The 24,722-nt window shown below is 38.0% G+C and overlaps 1 protein-coding gene across 4 annotated transcripts in view; it reads right to left on the bottom strand.

The window, feature by feature from the left end:
* LOC116715857 (potassium voltage-gated channel subfamily H member 7-like) overlaps positions 1 to 5,083 on the bottom strand; it is a 73,329-nt gene extending 68,246 nt beyond the window's left edge. The window contains exons 1-2 of one of the 4 annotated variants that reach the window (XM_032556564.1): positions 4,187 to 5,083; positions 1,567 to 1,797 (exon numbers count right to left, since the gene is read on the bottom strand). In XM_032556564.1, the coding sequence (XP_032412455.1) occupies positions 1,567 to 1,797; positions 4,187 to 4,262 (307 nt within the window). In that variant the 5' untranslated portion in view covers positions 4,263 to 5,083. The remainder of the gene's footprint in view (positions 1 to 1,566; positions 1,798 to 4,186) is intronic. The other 3 variants (XM_032556565.1, XM_032556566.1, XM_032556567.1) reach the window with 3 other exon arrangements.
* Positions 5,084 to 24,722: the final 19,639 nt, after the last annotated feature.

Genomic DNA, 24,722 nt, shown 5'->3' with positions numbered 1-24,722 from the left:
AGACGAAAAAACGCCTTTAGTTCACTTTTGACGAAAATGGGGTTTTAATTGTTGGTTGACGTGGAAAAACTGAGAAGTTGAAATACATGTGCTCCCCTTCCACTTCATAAATACACACTACATTGTTTATTTTTGTTAATTCACATAAAATCTGATTAAAATACATCAAAGTTTGCGGCCGGAACTTTAAAAAGTTCAAGGAGTATAAACAGTTCAGTAAGGAACTGTATGAAGAATGAAGCAGTGGCAGAAAAATACTGATATGAAATCTGCAGTAGTTCACAGTAATCAATGCAGGTGCTGGACTGAGACTTTGTAAACATTTCCATCCATATTAGTGGCAACAATGAGGAATATTCTTGAGACTAATGATGTTGGAGAAACAAATTTTTCTGTTGCAGACAGAAAAATCTTTCCCTTCACAAACATTTTCTAACTGCTGTTTAATATTCAATAAACAGATTTAGAATAAATAGATGTCTAAAATAAAAGCAGTAAAACACTGCTGACAAAACTGAAACGATTCAGCATCACTCGAGTGTTTTATTGATTTTTTATCAGGATTGCCATAACTCCACCGCTGCTCCATTAATATAATCAATTAAAAAAAACACACACAATAAAAACTAATTGACTATTTTATTGCGGTTTTCTGATGAAGTGATGACTTCAGGGAATCACCAATCATACCTGACCTGCAATATTATTTATGATAATACAGTTGAAACCAGAAGTTTACATATACTTCTGGTCTGACATAATCAGAATCAAGTTTTCCAGTTTTAAGTCAACTATTGCCCCGAGTCATACAGCTTAAGGGCAACAGTACCAAATACTAGTGAAATGTATTTAAACTTTTAACTTTGAAGAAAGTAATAAATAAAATGTTAAAATCTCTCTCATTATTCTGGAATTTGGCAAATAGAAAAAAAATGCTTATTCTAGTTAACCTAAACTGGAAAAATGTTATTGATCTCACTTTAGACAGTGTGAAAAAATTGCATGTTTTCATTTTTTAAAATGGTGTATGTAAACTTCTGGTTTGGTTGTGTATGTTTGGGGGGTTTCTCTGCCCTGCACCAGACTGACGCCACCAAAACGTTACACGAGGAGGGCTAATTACCAGGACACAGACGCTGTCGCTACAGGTCACACACCATCCCTGAATCAGCTAAACTTTCGCTCCAGTCACACACTAAGACAATACCAGCTGTCGCGCAAGTCATGATCTGCACTTTGTATTCACAAGCACCATATGCACATCGGATTATCCAAAGTACGGCTAAAACAGAGTCGCAGGCTGCGGTTTTAACCTCTAACAACTTTCAACAGGAAATCATGAGCAGCACAGTGAGTTATTCGATACCTCTGTGCTCGGGATGCTTTGTAGAAATGTGGGGATGATTAGATCAGAGGCCTCAGCATGTTCGCATTGGTCTGCATCCTTCCTAAAGTGGCCCATCATGATGGAGCTAATGAACAGCTTCCGGGTTCTAAGTGGGCAGAGATGGTGGTCTGCAGACAGCAGACAGAAAACCACCGGCGCATCCCGACCGGCGAACTCACCGTCCTTGCGGTGGTAGGTGATCTCCACCTTGCGCTCCTCGGAGCCCAGAAGAGCCTGGGCCACCTGGGCCACGGCGTGCCGGCTGGTAAACTGGCCGTGCAGGAAGTCGCACGTGCACGGCCTCTGCATGACATCCGGCCGGGAGAAGCCCGTCATCTCGCAGAAGCCGTCGTTGCAGTAGATGATGGCGCAGTTCTGCACGCGGGCATTGGCGATGATGAATTTCTTATCTGGAACGTTGTGGAGGAGAAGAGTGTGTGTGTTTAGGTTATTGCTGTGGGAATGGACAAAGACAGCGGTGTCACAGTTATTAAAGCAGCAAACATTATGAGTGAGAATGTGCGACGCGCTTTTGTGAAAATAATTTGCTTTATGTTGTGGTTGGTAACTCCTAAAAATGTTCTGGCCTCCCCACTGTTCAGACATTCGAATCAAAATACAAAATTACTAGTTGGGAAAACTAATTTCAGTCATTTATGAATTTTATTTTTCCAATTTGTTATTTGTCCAAGATGTCTGAGTAGCTTCTGCCTGTTTTTGAGGTTAGTCTGTATTTTGTGGATTGTTTGCAGATTTGCTTTGTACCTCCTTGATATTTTCATGCCAATGTTAAAATTTGTTTCTCACAATGTATATATTAAGTCTTGTCATGTTATCAAAAAACCTAAAAATGGCAAAACAAAACTGGTATTCTGCTCCACTTTAAAATCCATCAACAAACCACAATCAAGGGTGAGAAAGCTCGATTCAACTAATTTGCTCTAAAATTTCAAGACATGATCTATTAATGTGTCATTTTTACAGAAATTGGTTTCAGGTATGTAGAGTTAAATACCTTTTATCTATTTTAGTCACTTTTGAGTGTAAAAACAGTTTATTATGCTACTACATAACTCTGTTCTAGTGTGTAAAAATAATTTAACCCAATGAATGTGCATTTAACCTCATCTGTGCAAACTTGTCCATAGTTACATTAAGAGCAATAATGAAGCTTAAACAACTAGAACTGTGACAAATAGATCAACGTTTAGGAAAGCTAAATTAATCTTACATCATTGTTTGGGGAATTAAAAAAAGCCTTTTTTGTAGAGTCAAGTCAATGAGACTGTAGGTGGAATTTATGTTGAGCTTATGAAAAATCTCTCCAGCCTAGTTCAGCATCATATTTTGTCATTTGAGCACAAGCTCCTTGTGGGAGATCCTGAGGTGCTGCTAGTCCTGAAGAGACGTATAATTCTCCTTTGGGTTCTGGGTCGGCCCAAGGGAGTTCTTCTTTTTGTGAAACGGTAAGAGTCCCCCTGAAGCTAGGTTTTAGGCAGACCTGAGGTCACAAACTGATGACTAGGTATGGCCCTTCAGGAATTTTTGCTTGAGAGCAAAAATCATACAGCAAGTCATCTATGTCCTGAAGCAGCCCCAGATCATCATACTGCTAGAACCCCGTTTGGGTTTTCAATCTTTCATGGTTTTAATTTTATACTCAGCATAGCTGGACACCTTTGAGATAGTTCCAATTTCAGCAAACATGAGATGGGCCTTAGTATTACTTTTGCCTTTGCAACTCTCCTTTAAATGCCATTTTTGTGCAGCCTGCTTCTGATTGTTAAATGTTGTATACAGATCTTAATTCAATTCAGTTTTTTAATATATAGCCAATTCACAACCCATTTAAATAAAATAAAAAAAGGCAATCAGATCACACAGATTCAAAGTTAAGTACATTCCAGCTGATCCCATCCAGGAATGAAGTCAAGTTAAATTAAATGAAACCTAAAGAAACCCAGTAGATAGCACTAAGTCACCTTTTTGAGGCTGGCAGTGGTTTAGATGTTTGTGACCTCCTGGTTAAGCCACTGATGATCTCATTAAGTCATGTCAGCAGTCAGTTACACCTGATACAGTTCACTAATGTTTCATATTTTCTCTGAAGATTAAAACCTTAGAAATAGCTTTATAACCCTTTTCAGACTGATGCATTTATTATTTCTTCAGATTGGCTACTTCATGCTTTCAGACTGGCTCCAGTAAAGTGATTGCTTAATTGTACAGGTCTAACATGGTCACTCCCGGGTGTGGCTAGTGATGCTTTCTCTGAAAACCCGTAAACACATTTGATTCTTGATTTTACAAGATTATTTTTTTCTCCATTGAGTCAGGTTGATTTGGATAGGTTTTTACCATTCATTTATAAACTGCTTTGTATTTTGTCCCAGCCGTCTCTGATATTAACATTTTTGGATAGCCAAAACAATAAAGTGCAACAAAAGAAAGAAAAAACTACTTCTGCATTAAACTGCACAAAGAATAAAATCTGTGCAATTGTTAAAATGATTAATATTACAGAATAAAAAAACATTTGCTTAACGTGGGATTTCCCTCCCAGCCCTCTGAACTAATGTGCTCCAATTAAAAGGTTAGATTTTTTTCAATATGTTTCAGAGATAGTGCCGCAATAAGATGGAGGCTTTATACAGATCTTTATATTTTAGCAAAAACATACAGAATAAAGGGGGAATTGGCATGAAACATTTAATTAGGCTTTTGAACGATTTCCTGTTAAGAATTGCTCTCACAAACAAAAGGTAGCATCATAGCTCTCCACATTGGACAGGTACTCACTTTGTCCTTCGAATTTCCGAATAATCACTCCTAGAAATGTGTTTTGTGGCGCGACATGACCTCTCCGAACAGGCATGGTTCCCTTTCCCCCTCCCCCAAAAATAAATGTTTATGAAGAAAAATCTTTGGCTGAGCTTTAAGCGCGTGCCTTTTAAGTTCGCGGGTGTAAACCGAAGCCAGCAGGGCTCCCCCGGTTTTCTTTGTCAGCACTCCGTCATCCTCGCAAGGGGAAAAATAAACAGATATCCAGCCCCGACCGAATTCCCCCTTCTTTTATTTCAGCTCCTCGGCTGAGCGCATAGCAGAGGCTTCCCTCCCTGCGCTCCGCTCCGAGGAGTAGCCCGAAAGGAAGGAAGAGCCGGCGGGTCGCGGCGGAACCAACATCTCACCGCTGCTCCTTCGCTAGAGCTGCGAGCGTTTGTGGCGGCGCGTGAGAAAAGCTTGTGCGTGTGTGCGCGTGGCGCTTGGAGGGTGGAGAGAGGGTGCTGTCGTGATGGGAAGACTGATGGTCTATTAGTCCAATGGCTTGACGCATGGCACCGACACCGCGAGAGAGAAAAGGGATGCGCGAACAAAGAGGCAGAAGCGAACTAACTATGGCAGCGCTCTGACGTTTCAGTCAAGTTACCTTATTTCATTTGTATAATTTATATTAATATTTACAAATACTACACTGTGACGAGAGGTAAAAATAAACTGCTTGCTAATTATATTAATGTACACCCGAGAGGTTAAAATAACGCCACAACTTTTGATTCGCGCACCTGTCACGAGCACAGCACGTGCCAAACAGTCGAAGAGGGTGGGGAGCGGCGTCACTTAGGTGTATGTCATTAAAATTAGACAGACGCTCTTGTGTAAAAAAAATAAATAAATAAATAAAAAATGGCGACTCATGATTTCTCCGTAGTATCCTGACTGTGTTATGGAGGTTTCCACTAAACGTAGCTGGCGCGGAGGCGCTGGCCATGGTGCTGCCTGGGCGTTCCACTTTCCCCCTCTGGTATCCATGTTTAAACAGCCTTGCCTGTTTCTTTTTCTCTATATATTTATGAGAAAGTGCTTCAGCAACAATTCAAATAAAAATATTCAAAATACTTTCCCCATTGGTCTCGCTTGTTGTGGAATCATTTACAGAGGTCTGCGAAAGCATTCAGAAACCTTAAACTTTTCTATATTTTTATGTCAGAGCCATAAACGTAAATATATTTTATTGGGATTTTTCATGATACACCAACACAAGCAGTGAATATTTGTGAACAGGAAGGAAAATGGTTCATTTTAATTTCTAAATGAATCTTTGTATTCAAAGTCCCCTACAAATTCAAGACCCAGAATAACCAAGCCCATACGACCATCACTCCACCACCGTGATTTACAGTCAACATACAGCTCCAGGTGTGTTACCATGGTATTTTTGGAGAGAAAAGGATTTCACCTGGCAACCCTTCCAATCAAACCAAACTTGCCAAGTGAGGCCTGTTAGAGTTTGACTTTAAGTGTTTTTGTATTTATGATTTCTGACCCAAATACATGACATTTGTTTTAATAATGTCATGGCATTTTTTTAATACACACCCTTACGTCTCCAGATTAGCCCTCTGAAAAGGTGGAACCGTACCGTAAAACACAAACTAAATCAAACTTTAATCTTCTCCATACACTAGCAGGCTGAGGGAGGGTTTGAATCCTTGCTTTGCATGCATACAGAGGAAGTGGAGTAGCAGAGGCTCAGACCGGAAGGGTTTTAATACACTCTCTCACATCCTTTGAGTTCATTTTCTTCACTCGCTCCGCTTTACTCGGGCATTCAATTTATTTCCTTCCCAGTCACACGTGCACTCTCAGCCGCGCGCGGGCAAAAGAACTCAGCCGGGGTCTTGTGAAACATCTGTCTTGTGCTTCCATTTGCTCCTCTCCATCTGGTCCTCGGGGGGGAAAATGGCTCACAACACACAGACGTGGTGGAAGGTCAGTGGCATTTGCTGGTTTTGCGAGCTCTTTGTTTCATCTGCGTCTACCGTGTATTCTGAGCTAGACTTGACTTCTTGTCATGTTTACCACCTTCTAGAAGAGCAAGTCTGCTGCCATGTGGGATGATGCTAACAGCTGCTTTGAAGTATTTAATTTGCATTGTTGCAATTTATGTTGTAGTGCTGACTCGTATAGTTTTAAAAAAAGTTCAATCCTAATTGTAAATGATTTATTTCCCTCCACACTGCAAAGTAAGCAGCCCTCACCCACTCAGCAGTAGAACAGTAAAGGGTAGCCCTGCCCTTGAGTCATAATCACATTAGAAGAAATTTATTGTACTTTTGCTCCTGACCAGCTCACTGAATGGAAACATATTTTTTAAACGTAATTCAAAATCAAATACAGAAATATACCAATTACTGTCTGAGATATTGAAAACAACAATCACACATGGGGTATTTTTGTACCCAACATAAGGTAGTGCATAGTTGTGAAGTGGAAGGACAATGATGAATGATTTCTAACATTTTTATGAATTAAAATCAAGGTTTGAAAGATGGACTGAACATCATCCTTCTCCCTAAAGTGTCTGCTGTGAATTTTCTCAAACAAACTTGAGATCTTCATAGAACAGAGATTAAATAACACACAAGCTGGTTTTTATTTAGGGTTATCAGAGTATCAGTGCAAAAAAACTATTTCCTCACTCAACTTGACTCGTTGCTTTGACTCCGTTAAAGTTGCATCAACTTTAACTGTGAAGTTCAAAACACTGAATAAAAGCTATTGCTACAACTTCAATTAAATTGTTGTAACTGTTTTTAGACTTTAAATTAAACTAAACTGATTAGTTAAAAGAATTAAAATTTTTTTTTTTGCTGACTTAGTTACGTTTTTCCATTACTACATCAAGCTGACTTAACAAAAAATTACATTTTTTATTACCCAATTCATTTCTAAGTCAATTTTGTAATGTTTATATGACTGGTTTTTACCTTTAAAATGTTAATTCTTTTATTATTATTATTATAGCAGTGAATAAATAAGAAACAGAATTTTATGAACATTTTATTCAAGTCAGGAAAATGCTCAAAATTCAAACGTTAATTTTTTTTTACAAATTTTAACCAAAAAACAAAACTTGGAGCTCAATGCATGTCCCACTCTATATTTTTTTGCAGGTGAAGAATCTCTAAAACCACGTATCAGTTAACTCCCACTTCACAATTATTCACTACATTGTTTGGGTTTGTCACATACAGTAAGAGCACATTACATCCATGCTGTATAGTTTATCATACAGTTTTTTTTATAGTTGAGCACACGGGCGGCAGCCTGTTGTCTTTTACAAGATGAAAAAATAACCCAGTTTAAAAGCCATCTAATGGCGTCTATCCAGCCCTTCATTCTGGTCTGTATTATTTCATCACTTGCAATACAAAGGCTTTGGGAACCTGGGGGAAGCATTCACATTATTGCTTAGGGGCCCAGTCCTACAACCTTTATGAAGGTACACAGCCTGCATTCAAGCACGACACACAGCTGGGCAAAACAAATCAATTATCTGACTCTCTAGACGTTTTACTTGCAAAACTTTATTCCTTGGGTACCATCAAGACAAGCAGGTGATGCCCTGGAGTCTCCATGAGAGCTAATCAGATCAGGCATGTTCCACAAATAAGGAAACACTGGATTTTCGGAGGGGGCCCCTGTTGTTTTTGTTTCTTTATTTATTTAATTGTTTTTGAATGAGTGTTCGTTCGATTAGCAAATCAAAATGAAAACACTGATGGATAAACCACTTCATATGTTCAGTATCAGACCTTTCCCATGCTTGGTTTTCGTCTTTCTACACTTACCCAAATCTGGAAACACACAGCCCATACTTTCTGGGTGTCTCTTTGCAGAACAATTATGAGTTTTATGAGAACTGATGGCTAAAAATAGGCACAAGCATATTTACTTTCTATTTGTCTCAGGGATCACTTATCTGTTTGTGCTCTTTATCAAAATGTACCTTGCTGGCCAGGTTTATGAGACATGGTGAAAAAAGGAAATGAAATTTGACGCATATGAGACTATTAAAAAAAGCTATAAATAATTGATTAAAAATTAAATGATGCCTTAGAGAGTCGGAAAGATAAGATAACATGAGAGGGTTTGGCAATATTTCCAAAAATGTGTCTCTATATACATTAATGCAACTTGAGTTACTAGATTAAATATATAGTTTTGCATTAAGCAGTTAGCAGCTATTTCTACAAAGAGGAAACGTGAAGGAAGATGGTTTGGTCAGATAAGAGCAAAATTGAACTTTTAGTCAAGCAGAAAACTATGTATAATCCCCAAAACAAATGATTTTGACTGGGAAAAATGGTGGAGGTAGCATTATGCTATGGGGAAGATTTGACAGGAAGAAGCAATTATTTATTCATTTATTTGTTGAGAGGCAGTGAACATTAGTCAACAACAAACAATGCAAATGTGCCAGAGCTAGCTACTTCAGCAGTTGTTTTACATGTTTAGGCTGTAAAATTAGCCTAAACATGTAAATTAAAATCACATATTTAAAAATATACACGGAAATTACAAGAAACCTTACATTTCTCATCATTTAGAAAAGCAGAACCATTTTTCAACATCGTTGACTTGATTTAAGCCAGTTTTTTTTACTGCTTTAAAGCTTTCAACATGGGGCTTTACAAATTCCCACAATGGTGGTGATGCAAGTCCATGGCGTATTCTATATGTAGCACAAGCAAACTTGAAGTATTCAATGGAGGGCAACACCGGAAGGAATCTGTTTAGTGTAGCAAATTTAAGACTGGAGCAAAGATTCACATACCAGAAGGACAATGACCCTAATCATACAGCCAGACCTACAATGGAATAATTTAGAGCAGCCCCATCTAATTAATTAAATCTAATTAATGCAACCAAATGTCAGTTTTGGTTACACAAAATTTTATTTAGGGAAGTCAGAGTAAACAAGCTTATAGGTTTGAAAACTTTCGCAAGGCAGTCATTGTAAATCTACCGCTTCCTTTGTTATGCACTCTCCAGCTTTCCCCTCTCTCAAAGGTCAGTACTGCCACGGCAGTTTGCTATTGGTCAGTGTTGAAAATTAGTGTCAAAGTTCACAAGCATCAAACTTGGGAGTCACTCTCCCTCTGGCATTGCAGTCTGGTAAAATTAACTCACTGGAGCTTCTTGAGTGTAGCACAATGACGCGTTTCCCAAGCAAAGACTTGGATTAAAAGGGGTTAGATGTCATTTTTGGTGGCGTTAGTAAAACGTGCTCATATTAAAAGAGTACGGCTGAAAATAAAAAGAATGAAAACGCTGGTTGATACTCTTGCCTTGGGTCCTGCTCATTAGTGAAACTACAACAAACTGTAAAGATTGTGACAGGGTAGTTTTCCTGTGTTGCCAAGCTTTGTGTTAGCCAGATTTGGCACAGCAAAAGTGCTTAGAAACTCCTTTGACAGCAGATATCCATCCTCCAGGAATATAAGACACAGAAATGTCTTCTCTTGGGATTTTTAGCAATATCAAAAATTCAACACTAACCAATAACTTCCCCCAGCGGATGGTGGCATCAGTTTCTTTGAAATTGGTTTTGACAGGCAGGGTTTACAGAAGATGCACACCAGGCGGCGTCCACATTACATGACAACAGATTTACAGATCTAGGCCGATGAGGGCTTTACTTCTTCATTTTGTTAGTGTAAGAAAGCTGACATGGCTAATTACATAGGCTAACAACAGACCAGCATTTATTTCCCGAGGTGGTTGTAAAGGATCTCTACTACTATGATTCTTTTTTCCCCCCTCTTCCTCAGCCTATGAGAGGCTTAGCTTGTGCAGCAGTCATTAAATTAACTCTGCCCATTCTAATCCACTCAACGTCAACTCATTCAAGACTACACAGAGAAAAGAAAATGCTCAGAGAGTGTTTAAATGAATCGGGTTAAACCTTATTCTATGAAATAATTCCCCAGTAGGAATCCTGCCACAGTGATAATATTCCAGGGGTTGAACCTACTACATAACTATTTAGACGACTGAGGTGTTGCCTTAAAACAATCCATAATTATGTGATAGGACCTAGCCAAATTCAAGACCTAAATCCACATCGTTCAGGTTTTTATTTGTAAACCCATTTGAAAACCATCAGCCCTTCTTTTTCTTGGTCTATCATGTGAAAGCTAAATAAAATACATTTAGGTTTGTGATTCTAATGATATGAAGACTTTTGCATGGGACACTGTCTTGGTAGAGACATTGATTGCTGTAATGATGATGCTAAATATACAGTAGCTGTTAATTAAAGCGGAATAGAAACAGTTGTGTGTGTGTGGGAAAACACAGCTTTCTCTAAGGTAGTCTATTCATTTCAGCAGCCTTTAGGACCTTGCTACTGCTGAGGTGGAACTATTGGACAGGAGAATAGCTCCTCATAAGCCAGGCTATCAGCTCAGTTGGCCCATTCGTTTTTAGTGCAATCTGTTCACTACGTGGAGCAATTTAGATTGGGCATCCAGGCCTTGGCCCATAATCTCCAGATCACTCCAGGGCAAATGGCTACCCACACTGGAGGAATGGCCCTATCTGCTTCTCCATTCTCAGTTCATTTCTGCTCCTTGTTGTTTTTGTTCGACCTTGATCCCACAAAGATTCGAGCCGAATTCATTCAGACAGGGTAAAGCGCTGCAGCAGTTGACAGAAAGGGAGGAAAAACTGATGAAGACTGACAATACACTGATCCAGTGTATCCAGACTTTTTCCACAGTCGGCCCCTTCCGAAGATAACAGCCTTGTGTATCCTCATCTACCGTCTTGCTATCTTTTTGGAGCTGCGGAGTTGAGCTTGGTGATTCATGGAAAATGTGCGCCAAGGACGCAGAGTTGGTGTGACAATGATAACCCACGTGCCACTCCAAGATACCGCCGGCAGCTCTTCGTTTGACTGCAGCTTTGCCTTCTGTCAGTGTCGCCATCACAGCTAAACGCCTGTGACTGCCCAACTCATCGCTAAAGAGAGGTGTCATCCCAGAGATGTATGACCCCATACATGTCCCTGTCTCTTTGCTGGTCCACTTGAGGTGCCAAAGTGAAACGCCTCTGATTCGTGGTTGTGTGTGTACATCCTTTTGTGTGGGGCTGTCCTTGAAATAACTGACTTGAGCATCAGCCCGTTGGATGGAAGTTATGAAAAAGTATCACCTTGCAGAGTTGTTGATACAGCCAGATTGTCTTGCTATAGAGCCTCAAGGCAGACATTTTGGCTTGCTTTTTAGAAGTTACATGAATTAGCTGTTCAGCTTCATGATCCACATTCAGTATTACTAGCAGACCTACAAGGATTAAGAAATCACTTAAATTGAACCTATTTACAAAAACAAGAAGGCTAAAAATGCAGCACGTAATGCCCCCTTTTATAGAAATGTTTGTTACAGAGCCATTTCTAAGACTCTGGGACTCAAGTGAACCACAGTAAGAACCATTATCCACAAATGGAGTAAAAATGAAATTGTGGTCAACCTTCCTAGGAGTGTTTGGCCTACCAAGGTTACTCCAAGGATCCAGGAAATCACAAAAGAACCAGAATAACATAACACTCTGCAGGCCTCACTTTTCCCAATAAAGTCAGAGTTCATAATACATAACTAAGAGAAAGACTGGACGAATATAGAAACCATTGGAGAGTTACAGGGCCAAAAAGAATAGAAACACGTTATTCTTTCAGAAAATTAACATTCTGACAGTCCAACATGGTGGTTGTGTGATGGTCTAGAGCTGCTTTGCAGCTTCAGCACCTAGATAACTGATGAAACCATGAACTCTGCTCTCTAACAAAAACTCCAGGAGGAAGATTCTGCCATCAATTAGTGGACTTAAACTCAAGAGAAATTGGGTTATCCAAAGAAAATGTCTATCTCGGAATGGTTCCAAATTATTACATGACCTTTGCTGGGTTTATATCCAGTTGAGAGGCTTTGTCATGACAGATGCTGTACATGTTTGAAAATCCTCTAAAGTGTTGGAAAAGACTCACTGCCAGTTATCTTAATTAGTGGATGCCAGGTGTTAGCACTCATGGTGGCACAGCTAGTTAAAAAAGCTGAAGAAATCTGTACCAGGACAAATACTTTAATCACTGTATGTGTACAAAAATAGGCTGATTCACCCTGGTAAGGTGTATTTATGTATAGGAAATAGTTCCAAAAATAAAACACTGAAAGAAAATGTGTAATCAGTATATAATTTCTTCCCAATGTGTAATTTCTACCTTCAGCTGAAATGTCTCAGGATGATCATCATCAGTGACTGCTGATGATTACAGTTGTAATGTTCTGTAATGTTGACTGGTTTGGAGGTCATCTTTGTCTGCATTGAATTCTTCAAAAAATACCTAACACTGCTCCTATTTGGTTAGATTGTCATACCATGTCGCCATGGTAAGAAGTGAACTTTGCGACATTGTAAACCCAACGTTGAGCATAATATTTTCTGTCTCGGATTGTGCTTTGCAGTGGAGAACGCTGGCCTTACATCAGCATCTTGTGCCACTTTCTACAACCGAGCCAATGAGCACAGCACTCAGTCCTGTTTCTGCTTTTAGCACTGGTGTGGCCTATAATGACTCCTGCTGAGGAACCCCAGGGACAGCCATTGTCAATTGTGAAATGTCAGCTGTGGAGTGCAGGCCTGTTGCTGCTATTTGCTCACGCACACACACACACACACACCCACACGTCTCAACTTGGACACAGTCTAACTTGCTTAGAATGTGTAAGGTACTGAAATGATTCCCCCTTTAGAAATTAGGTTTTTTTAGCATTTGAAAGTAATAAATGTATCACATCAATGAATAAATTTAAAAGCAACCTGAGTAATAGCAGAAAAGAGCTGTCTGTTGCAAACCTGTTGCTGCTTTTAGCTCACATAGTGGGTTAGCTTTATAATTTATTCCTTAGTAAATATTTTTATAACAGCTTTTGTATTTACCTGCCTGCCCCTTGTTCTCGTAATGTACTGTGAAACATTAAAAAAAACTAAATTAAAAGTAATTTTTAAGATTGTTAAAACTTTTTCAAAGTAGGGAAGAAGTAAATAAAGCAGAAAAGATTTCCATAGCATAAGGACAGCTGGATGTTTTTTGCCACATGATCAAAAAAAATAAAAATCACATGAGTCACCATTTGGCAACAAATGTGAGTTGGTGTAATTATCCAAGTATTAATAGAACTAAACTCATGAAAATATCACTGATTTGGAAGCAGGGCTACACTTTCATCCCAGATAGTCGTATAAAAAATGTTTGTAACTCAAGCAAAGCTTAGATGAGACATCAAACACAGCTGGGGGGCGTAGAGAAGTGTCCAACTCCTGACTGATTCTCATAGAGATCAAAACAAAGATCACGCTGCTGCTCAGTACAATGCACACAATGTGAAGACACAATCAGAGTGGAAGTATGAGGAATACTGATCGATGTTGACAAAACAAAGAGAGACGGAGCTATTTTTAGATCTAGTTTTGTGTTTCTTTTTATTTTTGGGAAGAGAGAGCTTGGTGTCTACACCGGTTTGTAAAAGTATTGATGTAACATGAAAGAAAAAAGATGATTTTTTTTTTTTCTATTTTACTGACAGAAATCAGAAAATGGCAACACTCACAGAGATTCATTAATGAGCAGTTTGAGATGCACGACATCTTTATTCTATTTGTGAAAATACAAAACAGAGCAGCTTTTGGCATTAGGACCACTTCTGAAATAAATAACCATAATGTGGATCAGTTAAACCTACATTTAGATGTTCATAGATTTTCTTTTAACTATTTGGAATTTGCTAAACTTTTACTCTGAAAAACTTGGTTTTCCTAAAAATATAGTAAAAGTATTGTCTCACTTTCATGAAGCCAATGTGAGCTGGTTGATTTGTTACTCCCCAGTCAGTACTAGAAAAATTGCTTTGTCCCAGTCAAAGATACTGCTGATCCACTGGGACTTTTAAGCACAACTATGTCAAAAAAGACAATGTTTTTAGTAAACAGCTGTTCAATGGATGAGAACTAATGATTATTGTAGTAATCAACTATTCTATTGATTTTCCCGATGATTAATCGATTAATCAGATAAAATTGGGCACATTTTGTAGAGTTTTCATTTTCTTGAGCTTATATTGTGCAAAATCAAAAATACATAAATGCAACAAACAAATGAGTAAATTCTTATTTTAAATAAGTATTAAATAAGTATAAATATTGTACAGTAAATAAAAAAATATCTCTTTTAAGTCAGGATACTCCAGTTAATGATTAATCTATTAAGATAGTTGATAATTATTTCAACAATTGATTTATCAGGATTGATCTGTTTCATTGTTTCAATCCAAGACTTGCTCAAGATTATAAAAATGCAGTTCAGAGATGATATTCAACAAGAATATCATCTCTGAACTGCATTTTTGAGGTTAGCTGCTGTAGCTGAGCTAACAGGAAGCTGGGGCCAGAGCACACACAGCCGCACCAAAACTTTGCAATGAAATATTAGAAAAACATTTCCTGAATTTCTATTTTTTCTACAGACATCACATTAAAATACCAGTTTATAGATATGATTTTAAAAAATGACCCAGAGCTTACTTTTTTTTTGCTAAAGAAATGTAAGCATCTGGGCTCCTGTAGTTTTGTATTCTTTATGCATGGTATCATAATGGTGTTTATAGGATTGTTTTGAATGTTCTTTCTCCTATAAGAATGTCAGCGTTTTGTAAATATGTGTGTGTACCTCTGTGTGTGTGTGCTGTCAGTCTTGTCAGTTCCTGACAGGTTCCCGTCACCCGACTTCAAAATTGTTATTCCTCTAAGGATTTCCTGTGTAATGGCTCAATCCCTCCTGTTCATTACTGCGCTGCTGTCAGAACCCCTGGCAGTACTCCAACCATGCAAGCCATTTCACCTCCCCCTTCCATCTCCTTCAGTCTGTCTCCTGCCTGCTCTTTTTCTCTGCCAGCTCCAGCCGGTCGGAGGGATCAAGAGCCAGCGTTGCCGTGGCAACTTGTCCTATCCCTATCGCTTGAATAGATCGTTCCTGGATCATTGTTTAGCAGCAAGTCAAACTCTGCGCAACAAACACCCTCTGACAACAAACACCGGATTCTTCAAATAAGATCGGATCATGTTTTCGGACAGATTTGTTTTTCGTTGCTAGGCTCTCTAAGTCATGTACAATGTGTCAGGCTCAGTTTTGTCAGTCATGCTCACATGGACTATTACTGACAACATGTGGATGTTTAAGAGAGACAATATTGAAGACCTATATTAAAGGATTAGAACACCACTTCACATTGACTTGTGTAATATAATATTAAACTCAGAGATTACATGCAATACTTTGAATTTGTTCAGAAAAAACTTAAAATTATAGGCCAAAACAAGCTAGGTTAACTTATTTGATATTTTCTTTTTCTTCTCCTTTCAAACAACTCCAATAGAAAATCTCAAACACAATGGATAAACTCAATGTTACTACTGATTTGAAATGCATCAAGAATTATCTTAGTAAATATATTTTTATTTCTACTGACATGAAATTCACACATAGAAAAAAATTCCCTGCAGGAGAAATGTGTCACATTCTTTCCATTTTTGGAAAGAAATGTTTTCCAAAAATAGTTGATAAATTTCTGTAAGTGTTTCTGATACTTATTCCCTGCGCCATTTCATCTCTTTACCTGAAACTGAATTTATGGATTAGTTTGCGTCAAATCTCCGAATTATGTGTTACTGACATCTGGTGTGAAATTTATGTCAATAAAAATATTATAAATATATTTACTGACGAGAAACGATGCATTCAATGTGAATTACCCCCCTTTAATCGGTTTATTCCACAGTAAGTGATAAATCTATTTTTTAGTGTCTCTTTTCATATCATACATATCCAGGCAATGTTTGTATAACTTCAAGAAAATCATGGGTACATTAAGACAATACCAATCATATTTTGGTTGAAAATTATTAAACTACTACTAATACATCCATCCATCCTGTAACACCCTTACACTACACTACCAATACCTGTGTATTAAATGTCTCTGACCATCCTTTTGTTTTTGGTTTTACGTTTTACCTCCAAGAGGGCCAAGAAAGTAAATCTCATGACTGTTTGATGGTAGTAAATTGTCGATGAATTTTCTTCCTGTGGAGCACAACTTCTAGAGGAAAGTAATGAGCAGATAATTTTGACTCTGACTTAATAATGCTGCAGTTTTAAATTTAGCAAAACTCACTGCACCAATTTCCATGTGGTAAAACCAGTGAGCTGGTGTCTGTTTTCATGAGCGGTTAATTGCTAACGATTCTCCTCCTCTGATGGATTTCCAACATTTCCACTGCTCTGATAAATATCCAGCAGATCTGCCAATAAACATTACTACACACACACACACACACGCACACACCCACACACACACACACACGCTGAGCAATCATCGACCCTACCGAACATCTTGAGAGGCAAATCCATTTGAAATATGTTATACAACGCAAAGATGCCTACTGATCAATCTCCTCCATTGACGAATGGCTAATGATGTTGAGAAATGACTGTAAAAAGCTCAATTTAGCTTATTGATGCTCTGGCTCAGATGACAGATGGTCAAATGAGAATCCTTTTCCAAGATGATAAAACTACCCGCCTGTTAACTGATAGTACAAAATGTTAAATATACCATGTAGCTTAAAAAAAACCCAGTAATATTTGTAATGCTGACAGTGGCATTAGGTATCAGTCTAATTCTTCAACTCCTCTCAAGAACCTGCTCCTACATTTCTTTAAACATGTAATCAGATTGCAGATGGCAACCGTAGTTCTCTAGGAAAATGTAACCCTTCAAAATCTTGCATGATTGATTGATGTTATTCATTGCAGATTCAATTCCAGGTTTAGGAGGTTTTTTGTATGTAGCATACAATAATTCAAAAAGGAAAAGTAAAAAAGAGCTGCTGAACCTTAAACAATACTTACCTTTGTAAATCAAACAAGCACTTGCTAGGTTTTTGTATGCCTTATGAGAATTTTCCCTACTTTTGGCCAACAAAAGTAGAGAGTAGAGAGGATTGCATGTTTATGTGATTTTTCAAATACTTGAAAAATTTAAGTATTTATTAGAGTTTTTTTGCACAAGACCACAAAAACCCTCATTAACCTGGCTTTACTAACAGTTATGCTGCTGTAATTGAGCTAATCAGAGTTGTCTGTACTCAACCAGTGTGCCTTATGAGGTTTCAGTGTAACAGGAGGCTGTGCTTCAGCTGATCCTGTCGAGATCAAGGGGAACTAATGTAGTCGTCCAGAAATCTGGACAATGACTTCTGAAGTGGCAGCAGAGCCTCCAAGCTGACAATTTCCTCACAGAACAGATACGATTGTTGCTCATTTCACCTAGAGTGTCAAAGAGATCATGAAGAAGAAAAAAAAAACTTCCAAGAGTGTATTGCCCTCTATTGGTGACATTAGTTAAACACACTTATTAAACATAATAATAGGGCTTCCATGCTTTAGAAAGCAAGTATTATACAATGCAATTAGATCACATGAGACTTTTTCTAGATATGTTTTAATTCACTTACATGGAATGGAAATATTCACCTTTTAAAAACGATGCATGCAATCTTTAGAAATTCTAGAACACACACTCAATTTTAAAGTGAATTTGACTTAAGAACGTCACCCAGAGGCACATTAACATGTGGAAGCTGGAATTCATTCCAAAACCTTTGTAACACAAACGACAATTTTAACCTCTGAACCACAGTTCCCCAAACTAGACTTATTAAAATAAAACCTTTATTATAGTTTACAGTTCCTTGGAAAAGTCTTATGTTACAATGACAACATTTTATGTATTTAACTGGGATTTTATGTGATCAGTCAAGACAGAGTAGAATATAATTGTAAGGATTGCATGTTTGGGGTTGTTGTCTTTAGTCTCAAGTCTCTTATAACAGGTTTTTCTACAAGATTTATCCTCATTCCAAATCAAAACAACTCTGATGAGCTAGCATGGTGCTATGTCATGTTTCACCATGCATGTCTCTGTCATGTTTATTTCTTTTGACTCCTCCATACAAACCAGATTTGTGGATTGATTGACATATTGCCATTGGTGACTCCTTGACAGTTTCTCTAATCAAAGATCTCTTTGATAAGAATACAGACAAGGTTCTTTCAGCGGATACAGAACCATAAAAAGGTCTGAGCACATGTTTGCACTAACCTAACCAAGATTCAAGACATTAACTGCAATCAGATCCTATTCTTTCCACCTGTGGAACAATGTAAGGGGACCCAGAACTTTCTCATTGTCTGAAAGGGAGTACCCGGTCACAGGTGTTGCTTTTTCGCCGGTGTACGGTCACGCCTGAGGTTGATTTCACAATATACCTTTACAGCACCTCATAGAACTATATATCTGGAATCAGCCCAGGCCTGCTGCCACTGTACCGGGGTATCATTCCATCATTAAATATGCAACAAGTCAGGCAAGAGTAGGATAAGAATGAAACTATAGGAGCAAACGCTTTGATTTGCTTCACTGTATCCCCATCTACACTTTCTCTTCTCTGTTACTAAGCCTGAATCGTCACGTGTGCGTGTCAGAGTGTGTGTGTCTACGTTCTCGTCGGGCGCCCTGTTCAGATGGAGGATCTAAGCCATTTAGAGGATGAGCAGTGGTCTGAGCCTCCTTCAGACCTCTTAACGCAGCATTCTGCAGAGAGGAAGGCTCTGTTTAGCCACAGATAGCAGCCCTGTGCCCTGTTAGTTCACTCTATCTCCAGCTCCTCAGGCTCAATTCCCAAGAGCCTGTTAACCAACGCTGCACACTTCCTTCTCTCTTTCGCTACGAAGTGGCTGAGCGCTGAAAACCCCATTTGTCACAGTTGGGAGCTTTACAGGTCTCACTCCCTTAAACAGGCTGACGGCTACGTTTGTTTTATTTTATTTTTTTAAAACGTATTTGACGGGATATGCTGTGGTGGCACAGGGGTTAAGCACAATCCACATATGGAGGCCTTAGTCCTTGACGCGGCCGTCGCAGGTTCGATTCCTTTGCTGCATGTCTTCCCCCTTCTCTCATTACCCACTTTCCTGTCAATTAACTATCAAATAAAGGCCACTAGAGCCAATTAAACCTTTAAAAAAACACAACCACTCCTCCCCCCCCCCAAAAAAAACCGTATTTGACAAAAGCTTTATATTAATGTAATGATTAAAACATCTACTAAAGATGTTTTTATTCGTGAGATATTAAATAACAGTAATTGCATTATGAATTAATACATCAAATTTGTAAAATTGAACAGTTATAAGCTTTATGGTGAAGAAAGTTTATAGCTTGGAGCAACAATTGAGGTTCATGACCAGTTGAGCAGTAACATTAACATTAGCACGCTAATCTTTGTAACTTTGCACAGTGTTTACCATTGAGCAGCACATCATTGCTGTAGTTGTCAGGGAAAAGGTTAACATGCCACTGTGTTAGAGTAGATTTAAAAATCTTCATATTTCAGGAACATAAACCTTAGCTAGTTTACAAACACTGCTAACATTACGTTTACATGCCACTCGGTCAGGATAGTTGACCATTTCAGTGGGGCTTTATGCCTCAATCACAAGACAGCTTTTAATTTTAGTTTCTTTTTAGCACAGGAATTAACATGAAATTAATTTATAAGATCTGATTTCTTTCAGTGCATTTTAAAAGTGGGTTGAACCGCAGCATGTTTGCTAAAGTGTCTTTTAGCTATTACACTTGAAGATGTTGTCAAGAAAACTGGCATAAGGGTATGAGATCTTTCCAGGCACACGCAGAAAAAGATGCATAATGGCTTGGAAGAAATAAAGTAATCTTGTGGTTTGATTAAAAGTTAATTAAGTTGAATAGATCTGAATAATATGAGTATAGGTAATCACTCAATAACTTTCTGCAAAGAATCTCTGATTAATGATCTGTAATGATTTAACTATGTAATGATTATGTTAATGATTAACAATAAGAAAAAAGATGTGATTTATTGTCAATGAATATGAAGTTGTGATCTTATGTAATCAATTCAAACAGGTTTAACAACAGATTGAATGTGGTTAATGAATTATACTAGATGATAGTGAATTATAGAACAGAGAGAAATGCAGTACAGCCCTGATAACAGGAAATGTCGCAAGCAGTTCTGAACAGATGGCCAGGGCGCACAGGATGGGTGGTGCGGTGAGTTTGGCTGAGGCAACGGGGAATGGGGAAGTACGGGAACTTCCATTACGGTCAGCAAAAACAGGTTGGGAAATGAGGGGACTTTTTCATGAGAGACAGCAGATGTGAAGAAAGTCACGCAGACCAAACCTCCCCATACACACACATGGTGGAGAAATGTATAAAAACGGGCTGAAAAGAGGAACCAGTTGTTCCCAGTCCGGCGGCGCAGAAGAAGAGACAACCTGCAGGAGCAGATTGAGCTACGGACCGCACTTCAGAACCACGGGGAAGCTCGGACTTCACACCGCTAAGAAAGGACTGGGTCCCATCGCCCCATCTCTGGTTCTTTATTCGACCGATGGTCTCGTCTCAACCCAGCAATTTCAAACTCTGCAACAAGACTTGGAGGAAGGACAAAGGTCCCTCAGGGATACAAGACTGGGTCTCGCAAAAGGATTCAGACCCTTTCTGCTTTGCTTCCTTTCTGAGGAGGGTTTTTCCACACCAGGCAAAGACCTCAACCAAGGACGCAAGAAATTCCTGTTGCCAAAAGATCCACCATCACCGGGGTATGAGTTGAATCTGCTCATTGAAATTCCATTTCAGAACGTGCGACTTAAATTAGGGAAAGGAGATAGGGTAGTATGATTGTACATGTAAATCTTATTACACTGTTTTTGAATTATATACGATTGATTATTGATTTGTATGTCGCATATCCCTGCTTAAGCTTGCTTAATAAATTTATATTATAAAATTCTAATGAGGTTGGTGGACATTGGAATTAATAGAGTCGTTTAATCTTTGTCCAGTTCTTTTAATTAAGGTAAAACTAATGTACATGATTCCAGTAAATAGGAGGCTTCATAATTTCCTTTGGTGAGAGTAAATAATGACCCTGGGACTTACATCTAAGTCACTAAACATAATCTAGCCGGTTCCAAGTGCAAGTTATGATTTAGAAAGTGGGCTACCGTTAACAGAAGTGGTTATTGGAATTATGCAGCTGCGAGGGCTACTCAGCTGATGGTTTCTTAACTGTAAAGGGTCATAACTTCTGGATTGGAGGTAGTTAGAGCTAGACGAATCACTTTCGCCACCAGTTTAAATAGATTATCTCTTATAGAGTACTTTTAGGGTAATACCCAGGTCTCAGAGATTTTCCGGACCTGTTAGACGGAGAACTGGTCAGTAGGCAGCCCTGGGGAGTAGTGAGGAGTGGGCGGGGCTGACTATTGCAGGATAACTTTCAATGTTGACTAAAATCTCCTCAAACTGAAAGTATGAAAATAGATACAGAAATGTCACTGAATTAACTTTTTTTAAAGCTACTGATTTTTACATGTCTTTACAAATACTCTGAAAACCACAAAAAATTTCCTTTATGCCTCTCCTACAATTTACATTCTTTTAAATGAAATGTTGGGAGGAAGGTGTTGGCTGCCTGTATGAGCTGAGAAACATCTGTTGTGATTGCAGAAAGGACAGACAGTCTTAGTGGGGACAGAGTGCCACCTACCACTCTGTTAAGGTATTGTAAAATTACAGTTTCCAGTACAAATAAAGCTAAATATCAAATAGCTTTATTAGTGTAAATGCCACCAAAATTGTGTTTTTCACAAGGTTACCATATAATGGGAATCTGACACCAGCCCAGGTCTTCCTCATAGTCAGCAGGTAAATATGTCAGGATTAAGACAATCACTGTGGCCCCCTATCAAAGAGACTGTTGGCTCACCTGGTGATAAGATCCTCACATACAGAAGATCTGCTTCAGCTGACAGGAAGCTGCAGGAGTTGATTTTCAGACCAACAGATCAGGATCTGTGCTCGTGCCGAAGGTGAAGCCAATCCGATCTGCTCACCAGCAACTTCTCTGTCTCCCCAGACGTGTGTCTGTCAATGTATTAGTGGCAAAATGAATTGTCGCAAACTTTCCAGACATATCTAAAATATTCATGTTGTCTGCATTATTGAGGAAACTCAATAAGGAGAGAATGGCTAGGTTTCCTCTCAGCCTGTCCATCAGTACCACAGAAATATTCATGAAATTACAGCAACCACGAACCGAATGCGGAGCTAACGTCCGACTGTCACACCAGCACCTCCTGCAGTTCTAATCACAGCCTGACATGATTCATTCAGTCATCAGCGAGGGGCTTAAAAGGTGATTAAATATGTTGATAAAAGCAAAAATAGAACAAGGCTGACCGTTTCAAACTAGTGAGATTAAATGATCAGGGACTAAATAAAGAAAGTCAGGCGGTGAAATTAATGGAAAAAATATCTAATAATAGCAACATTTTGACATTTGGCTCGTTTTACGTCACATTAATCACTCTCAGCGTTTAGGAAAGCAGGAATTAAAAACAAGCACAAACTAGAAAAAGAGACAGAAAAATACAGTGTTTTCAAATCAAGTACATTTTTTTTAGATTTATATAACATTTAGGAACAACTGCAAAAAAAAGATATATGTTTCAAAAATGACTATTATACTTAAACTAAAACATTTCATTTACGAATCACCTGATTGCTAAAGGTAAATGGTTGCACTAGATTTTATTTTGAGTGTCAGAGTACAGGGGGGGATGAAATACAAATGCATGCCCTAATATTAGATTTTTTAAAAACTGCATTCAATAATCCAAATAAAATCAATGTATTATTTAGAAGGCATTTTGTAATAGCATCCACTTCTGCACATTTTAATTTTAGCATTAAAAATCTTGTTGTTACCATAACATGAAAAGCACACTACACGGGATTATAATGAAAAGTTTTACAGAAAAAAAAAATGTAAAAGGAAAAAACAACAACAATGAAATGTGGTGAGAAGATCTTCTTATAAATGTGTTTGTGCTACACATGGCCAGCAGGTGGCAGTCCTTTAGCAAAAATAAAACTGAAGGTTCTTGTGTTGAAGCATTCTGTATATCAGCAATAACAGCAAACTGAACACTTATTTTCTCATTCACACACACACACACCCAAATCTAAAGGAAAGAAATTTATAAAATTTAAAAAATAAGATGCAGAAAATTACTACTAAAATTTAGGCTCCTTTAAAATACAATTTAGGCACAGTAACATAACTATTTATTAGGCTCCTTAATAACTACAATACATTTTTGAAAAATTGCATAATAAATTAAATACTGCATATTTAATTTAGTAAATACATTAAGTACTCTGTATTAAATTTATTATCACAATATTTAAAGTGATCGCGATCAAAGTCTGCTTGTTTAGGAACTAGCACGTTGAATGCTACAGTCAACAGAAATCAGATTTTGCCCCCAAAACGTCACATAAGGTAGAACATTTTTGGGGGACATGTTATGTAAAGAGGTGCAGAATATTAGTTTTTAAAATGATTTAACTTTTAACCAGACATACTAGTTTGTACATTTTATTTTGAATAATTATTCAATTTTAGCATTAACTTAGAACATGGCAAACTAAACATTTGGTTTATATTTCATCTAAGGGTGTCGGTTCTGTTAGCAGTTAGCTATTTTTGCACATCATGTGTGGCATCCATCAGGTTTCTATGAGCTGCATTGTAATTTGAGAAAAAATACATTATTTATTAGCAAAATGTAAAAATGTAAAACTTGTGTCTGACTTGTGATTGATGAGGTCTTTGAAGAATTGTAATCTGTGGAGAGTTTAGCTACAATGCTAATGCTAAGTCTAACTTGCCAGCAAGCAGAGGTTTTTCACCCTGGTGATAATGAACAGCAAATTTTAGCTGTGGTTGTCATGGAAATGCCTTAAATGCCACTTTGTTAGATTAGTTTCAAAAGGTCCAATACTAACATGTCACTGTAAATGGTTAATAATGCTTTACTGGCATCCATTTATTACATTTGTATAGGAAAATTGATCAGATCAGGGCAAAAGAAAAAGTAATAAAAATAGTATTCAACAAAAATTTGGTATGATTATTTCAGTAACAACATTTAAAATATCCATTCTCTCCCTGATGTAATTGAACAAACTGTGAGAGTCATGGTAATCCCTGACTGACTATAGGACAGTCTGATGCAGCTTTTGAATGATTATTTTAATACACAATCATTGATACTTCTTTAAGCACATCTAATCACTATTAATCAGTGCAAATCAGAGTTTATACTGTAAAGCGTAATAAAACCTGACCTTAATTTAACGCAGCAGTTTAAATTGAGCAAGACAAAAGTTCTTTATTAAAACTGGGATCATTCTTCTAGCTCTAGGTTTTATTTCACTGAGAGAATCTTCAACCATCATTATCGACTTTGATAAGTTTC

This window comes from Xiphophorus hellerii, chromosome 24, assembly GCF_003331165.1.
Source record: "Xiphophorus hellerii strain 12219 chromosome 24, Xiphophorus_hellerii-4.1, whole genome shotgun sequence".
NCBI lineage: Eukaryota > Metazoa > Chordata > Actinopteri > Cyprinodontiformes > Poeciliidae > Xiphophorus > Xiphophorus hellerii.
The sequence above is the reverse complement of the archived record's forward strand: the minus strand, read 5'-3'. Positions and strand labels throughout refer to the sequence as shown.